This window comes from Anguilla anguilla, chromosome 17 (genome assembly GCF_013347855.1).
Source record: "Anguilla anguilla isolate fAngAng1 chromosome 17, fAngAng1.pri, whole genome shotgun sequence".
In the NCBI taxonomy this organism is placed as follows: domain Eukaryota; kingdom Metazoa; phylum Chordata; class Actinopteri; order Anguilliformes; family Anguillidae; genus Anguilla; species Anguilla anguilla.
Window position 1 is genome coordinate 11,179,338 of NC_049217.1, and position 11,473 is coordinate 11,190,810.

Below are 11,473 nucleotides of genomic sequence, written 5' to 3' on the forward strand. Positions count from 1 at the left end.
CTCTTGAAATGCCCCTGCCCCCCCCCCCCCCCCCCCCCCAACACCCTCCTCGAGCCTGACTGATGGGCCTGGACTGGATGTTCTCGCACTGACTGACCGACATGACGATATACACACACAAGAATAATAATGACAATAATAATGACCGCCTTCGTTATCATGAACTGAAACCACTGCAGAGAATCTCTGCCTTTTTGATATCAGGCACAGTTAGGTGTGAGGGAATTGTTACAGCTGTAAAAGAAGTTCTACAGTATAGATCACAGGTTGGTGGCGGGGGGGGGGGAGAATTGGAGCGTCAAAGTCATTCGGGTCACCGCCATTGTTGATGACTCTGGCCGCGGCAGCCCCAGGCTGCTCCCCCGCTTCTCCCCGTGCTTTGACCTCATCCACACGTTTGCACAGGCATCACCGCCCCGGAGCGCGCGCGCCTGCCCGCCCACCGCCGACCTTTTCTGCTCAACTCTCGCTTTTACCATGTCATCGCCTTGGCTACAGTCGCTTAGGAAACATAAACAGGTTGACTTGTCTTTGACACTGAAGCTCCTGCCCAACACCCCCCCACCCCCCCCCCCCCCCCGGTCATTAACGCCTCTTTCACAGTCAATGAGTCTTGCACAAATGCTCGGCTTAGTTCCAAACAGCCGTTTTGCAACGCTCGTGTCCGTGTCATTTGCTTAGCCTCTGCTTTGCATACGCTAGTTGTCTTTCAGTTTCCCAGGCTTTCTGTTTTCTGACGCTACCTGTACGTGAAGTGTACTGTACAGAGCATGTGGCCTGTATTTTTATGTGAAGTAATAATGAAAATGTGACAGAATCGGTGTGGTTACGAGGAATCGGGTTTTGTGTGACTCGACTGAAGAAACCTGCGTAGTATTCTGGCTTTGTGTCAGTGGCCGTGGCCGTGCTCTTTGAGCTGTGGCGAGTTTGTTGTATTGTCTCGGGGGTGAGTCATATTCTCCTCCTCGCGGGATTGGTTCCCGCTGTTGCCGTGGGCGGTGATGCTGTTCCTGGCACGACCCACGGGTTCAGAGCAAACGGTGGGCCGGCCCTCTCTAGGTGGGTAGGCGGACGGGAGGGTCGGGGGCGGGATCGGCTCTACCTCACTTCCTGCCTAATTTCCCTTGTTCTCGTACCAGGCCTCCACGGCTCCTCTCTGGCCTGTTCTGACACGGTTATGATCGGTGTGGTAATTTATGAGTCGCCATTGTCTTTCCTTCTTAACTGCCTCCCTGCTCCAGTGCATTTCTGGCCCCTGGCCAAAACTTTCCTGATTAAATTATTCTTGTGTATAATTTTTTTTGGTCTGGAGCCACAGCAGGCCTGGGAGGCTGATAAGATAAGATAAGGAAAGACAAGGGCATTTGAAACACTGTGATAAATGACCGTGTCGACTGCATCCGATGTTTGCCCTGCACGGACTCAAGATAGGCACAAGATAGTGAGTCCGTCAATGATGGGAATTTTTTTTTAACTGAGAGGTGCGCTCGCGCCCTCTTATCTACGTGTTTCCACCCGGCGGCTGCACGTTCAGAGACACCCGGCCTTCAAAAAAGAGCGGCTGCTGAAATCCATGACGTTGACCAGGCAACGAAAAGCTAACTTCTTCTTTCTGTATCTCCCAATGATAAAGAGTTTATTCCCCCGGCCCCCCCATACCGCCCCCCGCCCACCCCCCCCCACCCCCCACCCCCCACCCCCACGCCCCCAGGTCATTAGCCGTAGCCGATCGTGTGAACTGTAGCCGCACCGCGCGGCGAACGTGACCCGAATCCCGGCCGCGCTCTCGGCGGCGTGCGCGCCGTGCGGCGCGTTGGAGAAAGCGCCGCTCGGCCTGGGAGACGGACGCCCTGCTCTGCCGTCGGTCGGCGGACGCGGCGTTCACGGCGTTCACCTCTCTCGCCCGCTGTCGTGTTGGCACGCGCGCCGCGCCGCAGTCGGGTCAGCCCAGTCCCTGCTCCCCTTCCGCCGGCGACTGCAGACCCGCCTGCTTGCACTGCGCCTTGGCTCGGCTAACGCCCGACCCCGTTTGTTATGGGTGTACTAGCCCTGCCCGCGCTGCGTATAGCGCTGTATTTGACAGTTAAAGCGCTATACCCACAGTGCACCTGCTACTGCAGGTGGCGTCGGGCGATTGTGACGCAGACTCAGCTCTTTGCCTGAACCTTTTCGTATGCAATCTGTAAGTCAGTCTGGATGATAGCATCTGCTAAACGGCCCTTAATGCAAATGACAAATGTAATATTACAAAAGTAACTTGTGTTTAAAGTGTAAAGTGTTTCAGTTACTGCACACACAGGGGACCCCCACGTTCGAGTTTGGGGACCACCCCCCCCCCCCCCCCCCCTTCACCAAGAACCTGTTGTGGTGCAGTGTGGGGTCGTCTGTTGTGGCGTGCAGCAACGGAGGCTAGAGCCAGGAGCCCTATACAGTCACTCACCCCACACACACACTCCACCACACAGTTCTTTCACTCCTTCAGGAAATAGGAAATGACACCCACTGACACCAAGGCTTATCTTGAACATTTTTAACATCTGGTGCTGGTAAATGCCCTTCAAACTATGCCAAGAAACAATATCATTTTGCCACAAAATGAATTTACAAAAAGTTTACCCCAGTTCTGAGTCACCACAGTTCTCTGAAGCACATGCACACGAACACACACACAGGCACACAAACACACACGCATACACACACACAGAGTATAAGCTAAGCAGACGTGACAGAAACGTACAAAAAGAGAGAACCACTGGTACCACTGTCTGAGACATTGCAGACCATGGTCAAGTGTGTTTCAATAGGAAGTGAAGTTAACGGGAAATAAAAAGTTACAGTTTATTATGGGGCTCCGTGCGTGTGGTCCAAACACGAACGCTGAGTCACTCGCGTCGTCTGGTCGATTCTGTCCCTGACCACTTCCACTCTGCAGTGCCTCAGATTTAGCCCAGGGGGCGCTGCTCTCTGAGCAGCTGCTCTGTTTTCAGGGCATAGCCAGTCTTGTTCGCCTAGACGTTCAGTTCGGTCGGAGCCCAGTTTGGGTTCAGTTTGATGTCAGGCCGAGCAGGCCTGGAGAAATGTCCCCAGGATGAAATTTCCAGGAGCAGGACGTTGGTTGATTTCTTGTTTTATGCGGAAGGCCTGTCCACAAATTCCTCACGGTCAGCCGTGGTTGTGCTCCTCTCTCCTCCGTGAGGACGGCATAACTGCGGTCCTGTCCCTCCCTTTCCAATCGGGCCACTGGCATCTGGGTAAAAACCCCAGATCTGCTTCTCGTTGGCCTGGCTGGTGCAGAGTGGTTGGCCTGGGGAACGTCTGGACGGGCGTGTTCAGCCTCACACCCGCTGCGTTAAGCTGGTTCAGGAGATCCTTGCTTAGATGGCGGTTCCTTGCTGTAAAAAAAAAGGATGGTAAGCAAATTTGTTGCATGATAATATAGAACATTTAAAGAGCTTATTGCATCATACCCGACCTCAGCAAAGGTGCGCTGTCAGCTGCTTCCCATTGTGGCGGCTCAGTCAGACGCAGTAACGTGGAATCCGGGCGTGGTTTCCCTTTAATGTGGTGAGGCTTTCTAAAGAGAGCCGCTTCCCCAGAGAGGAAGCGGAGATGGCGTTTCCAGGGAATTTCGCAGCAAGTAAAATCCGTCGGCGCCGGGGGGGGGGGGGGGGGGGGGGGGGGGGGGGTGCGCCTTTCTGATCCTTTCTATAAAAATAAAAATTTAAATAAAATAATAAAAGAAATACTGCGCCAGTATCTGTGTGGGCCTGCAGGCAGCCCGGATGGACCTGACGTGCCCCTGCACGCAAATAAAAATGCCATTTTTGGCGGGATTGGTGCTCAGCGTTCCACTGAACGTCTCACGGGTCGCCGAGGTTAAATGTGGGAAAACTTTGGAATGTGGGAAAATTGGGGCTGATGATTTTCTTTTGTATGTTTTTTTTTTTTTGCGCAGATCAACTCTGTAGCCAGCTCAGGGTCACAGGGAATCAAACTGGTAGCATCCCAGCATCTCCGTTACAGAGCCAACACTTTGCTTTTTGTTCACTTCGTTTAAACGTTTTTGTTCAGTTGTCTGTCTGATTTTTGTGAAACCACGGATTGATCTGTGGGGTTGGGAGGGAGGGAGGGTGACTGTTCATAAGGCAGAACCCAGGTGTGATAGATATCAGCTGGTCTTGATGTGCGTGCAGGAAGTTAAAGAAGGTGAAAAAACAAACCACAGGGTCGGCAGCCTTCCCAGTCTGATGGATCCCTCTGTGCATCTTCCCTGAAATGGTTTGAGGTTCTGGGATACTGTGAACATCTGTGTGCAGCTTTTTATGCACTTTTAATAAAGTCTGCATTTCTGAGGTATATTTCTCTTTGGCGAGTAACAGTGTGTATTTCCCGGGCGCACGTCTGATTGGCAGCTAATGGTGTTCGGGGGCGTGCTTTTGATTGGCGGACAGTGTGTGCTAATTAATTGGCGGTTAACCTTGCGCACTTGTGATTGGCAGATAACAGCGACCTGATCGCCTGTATGGTGGTGTCGAAAGATGGCAGCCAGGCCCAGCGCTTCCTGGCGGTGGACATCTACCAGATGAGCTTGGTGGAGCCGGAGACCAAGCGCCTGGGCTGGGGCGTGGTCAAGTTCGCTGGCCTCCTGCAGGTAACCGTGGCGATTTTGCGGAGGGCTCCAGCTGTGGTCTTCGCCTGTGTCCCAGTGACAGGCGGCAGTGTGTGATGAATGCAGTTCAAGGGTTAAAAGCAAAGAGAGCATCTCAGACAACAGTGTTCTGAAATACACTGACGTACTACAAAGTAAAAAGTGTCTGCGCCTCTGTGTGTGTTTCTCTCTGTGTCTGTGTCTGTCTGTGTGCGTGTGCGTGTGTGTGTGTGTACGCTTGTGCGTGTGTGTGTTTTTCCCAGGACATGCAGGTGTCCGGTGTGGAGGACGACAGCAGGGCTCTGAGCATCATAATCCACAAGCCCACCTCCAACCCGCACGCCAAGCCCTTCCCCATCCTGCAGGCCACCTTCATCTTCGCCGACCACATCCGCTGCATCATCGCCAAGCAGCGGCTGGCCAAGGGCCGCATCCAGGCGCGCCGCATGAAGATGCAGAGGATCGCAGGTGAGAAGCCCCGCCCCCTTCTGCCCTGTCACCGCATGCTGTAGCCACGGAGATGCAGTAGAACGTTCCCTGGCTGCTTTCCCCTCTGAGCCAGAGTTCATCTTCATCTCAGCACGATGCTTCTGTGTTACTCATGTGACTTGCTGCTTGCCGTCCGGCCAGTTACAGAGAATCCTGAAGCTACTATTGCAAAGAGCAGGATTTTGAGGGGGATGTTTTTTTTAAATGTGTGACTCACCCCTGTCGACTGATTCATGTTTTACGATCATGATTTTTTTTCATTTTTTTTGGGCAAATCCCCACGGCATTGCAATTTTCAAAAAATAAATAAACAAATCGGCGTTGACACACTCCAGAATGTACTGCCTGACTGGCACCGAAATGCAACACAGAAAAGGGACTCCCTCCAAAAACTGGGAGTTAATGCCCTGACCGTTATTTCCTGCAATGCCTTGGCTGCATTTTGGGAATGCTTTTGGCATTCTGGGTGTTTATGGCCACTTCTCTGGTTATTATAAGTTTGTGGCCAAGCCAAAATGAGCTTGTTTTGCATGTCAAAGACCTGCCATGCCCCTTTTTTGTGAAGCTTTCCCTTTGCTGCATACAGTGTAACATATTTATGGTCATTTAAAAATGATAATGGCTAAATCTGGATGCGCTGTTATGACCTTTGACACATTTTAACCCCCAAAACATGCGCAAAACCTCCATGGCTCTGGCAGGGAAATGTAGTATAGCTGTGAAAGGGCGATGGCCTTAGTGTGTGTGTGTGTGTGTGTGTGTGCGCGCGCGCTTGTGTATGTGTGCGCGCGTGCGTCCATGTGCATGTGTATGCCTGTGTGCTTGTGTATGTGTGTGTGCGCGTGCATCCGTGTGCTTGCGTATGTGGGTGTGTGTGCTTGTGTATGCGTGTGTGTGCTTGTGTATGCATGTGTGCATGTGCCTCCATGTGCTTGTGTATGTGTGTGTGTGTGTGCTTGTGTATGCATGTGTGCCTCTGTGTGCTTGTGTATGCGTGTGTGTGCTTGTGTATGCATGTGTGCGTGTGCGTCCGTGTGCTTGTGGACTTAAGAGCTCCTGTATTTGTTCTGCGTAGAACAGTTTAACTATTTTTAGACCCCTGGGTAAATTTGTTCCATTTGTGACATGCAAATTTGGCAGTCTCCGACAATCCCAATGTGTCTTTTCGGCAGGGCGTGGGAAGACAGGTGTGCGTTCTGGTTCTGCCAATCACCCTGGCCTGATTACGGAATTGGCTGTGTTTGCCAGCGCTGATTCAGCTCGCAGAGTAGACCACATTAAACCATTTTTCCAGTTATCGGCAATCATCAATGAGCTCATCAGTAAATGCAGTGAAAATAATGTTGCTTAATTGATTTATGGGTATAATTAAGATCCAAAGGTGCTATGAAATTCAGAAACCGACGTGGCCTTTCAGGAATAGAGTTCTCTGCCAGAGCAGAAGAGAAGCGGACGCCGCTGGAGCCTGGATTGCGGGTGCGACTCAGATGTGAGCACGGCAGGGAAAATGATTTTTACTCCCTCTCCTCTCTCTCCCTCCCTTTCCCCCCCCCTCCCCAGCGCTCCTGGACCTGCCCGTCCAGCCCTCCTCGGACGTTCTGGGTTTCGGGGGGGGTGCAGCCTCCTGCTCCCAGCAGCTGCCCTTCCGCTTCTACGACCAGGCCCGCCGCGGGCTCACCGACCCCAGCGTCCAGCGCTCCGTCTTCGCCTCCGTCGACAAAGTGCCAGGTAATGCCTTCGCACAGGTAATGCCTTCGCACAGGTAATGCCTTCGCACAGGTAATGCCTTCGCACAAGTACTGGCCTCACAGAGGTGATGCCTTTGCACAGGTAACGTCTTTGTGCAGATAACGCCTTTGCACAGGTAACGCGTTCGCACGGGTAACAGCATCACAGGTAACATCCTTACTTTGGTAACAGCATCACACAGGTGAACCGGGGCAGAGAGGCTCTGGTAGCACCGCAGGGGCGGAGTGCCAGGTGAATCCCGTGGGCAGGTGACGCCTGCCGCCGCTGGGCCGCGGAGGTGTCGGCAGGTTCACAACTGTGTCCGTTCCCTGTCGGGCACTGCCAGCGTACCTTTAAATCAGGAAGGCCAAATTATCGGATAGTGCCCAAGGCGTGAGCCGCAGAGGCGTGGGCCAGGACGAGGCCAGCAGTGCAGGGCGAGAGGGAAATCCCAGAGCCGTCGGAGCGGGACGTCCGGCTGCCGCTTCGGGGGGGGAGGTCGGGGGAATGCCGGGGCAGACGGGCGGGACGGCGTACGGGCGTACGGGAGGGGGAATGCGAGGCGCGCGCATTTTACTCAGGCGGTGAGGCGTGTCACACACGCCACCTTTCTTTCGCTTGTGCGTCTGCCTGACGCGCGTCTGCAGATTGTGCTTCAGATTGCCTGCTGGCTCCAGTGTTTGGGGCTTTCATTGAGAGAGATTCCAAGAAACATAGATTCATTTTCACTTTTTCTGGCAGACACATACATATATATATGGCCATAATGGCTTCTCTTTACTCTTGTATAGCTTATTTGTATTTTATTCAGTATCCCTGCAATTGTGAAAAGCGGGATCCGTTTGACTTCTTTATACTAGCTTTAAAATAAACACATCAGTTGGCAACCTTGGTAGGATGGTCATCTTCATTCTCCTGTTCTGATGTTCTGAGAAATGCACTCTTATTGCGTCTGCTCAGAAGTTTGTTGTAGCAGTGTCGTCCTTGTCAGTCATCATATATGAAATATAGTACAATGAAAGTAATTGCACACAGACGCATACACACAGACACGCGCACAAGAAACACATCTATAGATTTGTACAGCTGCATATTTCTTGATGCCACTAATACAGTACCTGAAGGCCTTGACTTTGGATGTATGCCAATGTGGCACGTTGCCACCCTCCTCACTGCCTGACCATATATCCAAATGACAGCTGGGAGTTCTCTTTGAAGCACTTTTGGAACTGTTGACGAAGCTGCCTGTGGTTCTTGCAAACAAAAGCAAAATTTTTAAAAAGAACTCTCAATGGCCAAGTCCTTGTAAAACACAACCACACCACGCCCCCCCCCCCACCCCGCCCCCCCCAAGAACACACACAATACCTAGGCTTGCACGCATGCCCGCAATCGCACGTGCACAAACACGCTCATAATCTACAATTACTAATCACTGCTAATGTGCACTCATTATTCCTTTAGCTCATTGTTCCTTTAATGCAATTTCCCCCACCAATATTTCTGTCTTATTGTGTGTGTGTGTGTGTGTGTTTATATTATTACTTTTTCTTACTGTGACGACCCTAATGTGTGCGCACACACACACACTCACACAATCTGTTAAGTGTGTGAGATTTCAATGCATTTCAGTGGAGATCCTTAGAATAATAACAATTACAATAAAAACGAATACAATCCCTGCACATGTACACAAACACACACACAGTCTTTCTCTCTTACCATATTTGGGGAATATACAACAATATGAATTCACTCATAACCTAAATTCAGAAACACATTCACACTTGGTGTCCCTTTCACGGCTTCCAAATCATACAACCTCCAGATGAACCGATAGTATTTACAAACTGTGAGCTCTGAAGTGCCTTGTTTTGTCTGTATTTGGGTATTTTATCCCTTTGCGCTCTGCTTAGAAGTGCACACACTGTTACCATATGCTGTCATCACACCGATCAGGTTCTATCTTACATTGCACCCATCTCATTCATTCCACTTCCAGAATGGATAACATGCAAGCAAGGTTAATGCCTGGAAACCATGGAGGAAAGATTTTAGTTGAGGATTTCCGGTATCTAGGATGTTACCAGGTGGTTAATATGTGATTAATGGCGACTACTGGGTGGCTGCTTAATCTACACTAGATGGTTGCTAGGGTGTCGCTAGAAGATTGCTAGGGTGCTGCTAGGTAATTACAGATGGGTGTGATTGCTAGGATGTTACCAGGTCGTTACTATAGTGATTACAAGTGCTTGCTAGGGTGTCACCAGGTGGTTACTAGGGCATTACTAACTGGTTCCTAGGGTGTCGCTAATTGTTTGCTAGGGTATATGAGTTTGTTGCTTAGGTATCACAAGATGGCTGTTAGGGTGCCAGTAGGTGAATATAACAATGTGGCTACGTAATTACAGGCAGTTGCTAGAATTTTACTTGGTGGTCACTTTAGTGATTACTCTGTTGTTGCTAGGGTTACTAGGTGATTACAAGTGGTTGCTCGAGTTTTTGTTAGTTGCTAAGGTGTCGATAGGTGGTTGTTAGGGGCCACTAGGGTCTGAGGGATCATAGTGTGCAGAATTGGTTAGGTAATCCTAAAGATGACCCGTATTCATTGTTATGAAGAAAACTGTGAATTAAATGAAAGGGGCACAAAATATTTAAATATACAATGTATTGATATTCAAAAGCTATTTCTGTTCGGAAGATCTCTGCTTTTCTCATCTTTGTGTCATTAAACCTATGTAAGCATTTTTAAACAATCGAGACAATGCTTGTCACCTGTGGAAAGTTACTTTTCAGATCTGATGTGGTTCCAGAAGGACACTGGCAGTTCTCTCATTTTGGGTTGCTAGTCACTTCATTGATAAAAGATCTGCACTCAACATGATTCGCTAAGAGGAGGCTAAAACATTTCATGATTTTACATACGGTGTGATAGCTGGCTGATACCAGTTTTTTACATCTCAGTCTATAGTATCGCCACAAGTAATCAGAAACTGTCTTCTGGTATGCTGTTAATGAGTACTTGGCTCATGGCAGAAAATCAAAAAAGAATTCTGAAACTTTTTTTTGTAAGATGAAGCTTAACGACATTTAAGCAAATTGCCTTCCTTGACTGTCATTAGTACGTAGCATTTGACAAATTAACCTTTGAGTGATCAATGAGTGAATAATTTTCTGTGACTCACCAAATTAAACCTACATTCAACGTGTCTGACGTCCATTGAGATACGTAATTTTTTGTAAAATAAATTGCTTTCAGTGTACCAAAATTATGTTCATGTACACTAAAAGGGAAACAAAGGTTGAGGAAAAATGTACTGTGTTCCATAAACGTTATTCTGTGGTCAATTTTTTTTTTTCAAGATTACAATGGGCAATGATCTAGACCAGATGTCACTCTAGCTAGCAAAATTTGTTTTGATCAGATTATCTTCTTTCATCCTGCTTCTTTTTCAAGTTTCATAAAACTGAAGTTATGAAATTACAACTGAACAATGAATATTCTGCTGTCATTAATTGTTATCGCTCATCTACATTGACATTCTTGAAGTTCCCCCTGAGAAAAAAAAAAATGAAGTTATTCTATATTCAGTTTGCTTATTTACAGTTTAATCCTAAGAGCAGGGATCTGTAGTCCTGGTCCTGGAGAGCCACAGTCTGCTGGTTTTTCTCTTCAGCTTAAAAGTAGCAGCCAGTTCAGAGCTGAGTGTCTGTTACTGATCCACTAAAACAGTTGATTGCACAAAGTAAGTGTACCAATAACAAAAACAAGCACATGCTGCAGCTCTCCGAGATCAGGGTTATGGACTTCTGGCATTGGGACAGAAATGGTGGGGGGGCGTGCTTCTAGGCACTAACCTCAGCCTCAAGTTGAAACCCAGTTTGAGAACCTTGCAGAGGCAGCAATTGTTACAATCCTTTTTTTCTTTTCTTTTTTAAAGCCATTAACCGCATCAGTCAAACACAAGATCGTTTTTCGCCAGAAGAAACTGCACATATTTTCTCTTAATAGATGTTTAATTTAATGGAGGGTGTAGGCCTTTGTTTGACTTTAGCTGTGTACACACTGGTAGGATGTGTTAACAATTGGTTCTCTGGAATATGCCTCAGAGGGGGAATGAGGGGGCAGGTCAGGACAGGACAAGCTAATTTCTTCAGACACGAGAAGTGGTCTTAAATGGCAACGTGCAGATTTAAGATAGAAATATCTCAACCTTGTGAGCAAAATAGAAATAAAGAAAAATAAAAATGTCTGTTGAGGTTTTTTGCAAATTGGTCCCAAAATACTCTAGGTCAGGGGTGGCCAACCCAGGTCCTGGAGAGCTGCAGGGTCTGCTGGTTTTTGTTTTTACTCAGCACTTAATTGATCAGTTAAAGCAGTTGATTACACAGTTAACTCACCACACCTGTTTCCTTTGTCTAAGTGGTTGTTGTATTTATGGTGAAAACAAAAACCAGCAGACCCTGCGGCTCCCCAGGACCGGGGTTGGCCACCCCTGCTCTAGGTCATTTGATGATTGATTGTTTGTTTTTTTTAATGCTGCAGTTCTGTTGGGCTGTGGAGAAGGTTGTCATTGGGATAATGTGGGATAAGGAATTGACTGGTTT

At 48.7% G+C, this 11,473-nt stretch overlaps 1 protein-coding gene across 1 annotated transcript in view; it reads left to right on the plus strand.

Annotated features, from left to right (window-relative positions):
- clec16a (C-type lectin domain containing 16A) overlaps positions 1-11,473 on the plus strand; it is a 57,739-nt gene that overhangs the window by 35,587 nt on the left and 10,679 nt on the right. The window contains 3 exon segments of the mRNA XM_035397281.1: positions 4,500-4,651; positions 4,912-5,116; positions 6,698-6,865. Of these exon segments, the coding sequence (XP_035253172.1) occupies positions 4,500-4,651; positions 4,912-5,116; positions 6,698-6,865 (525 nt within the window).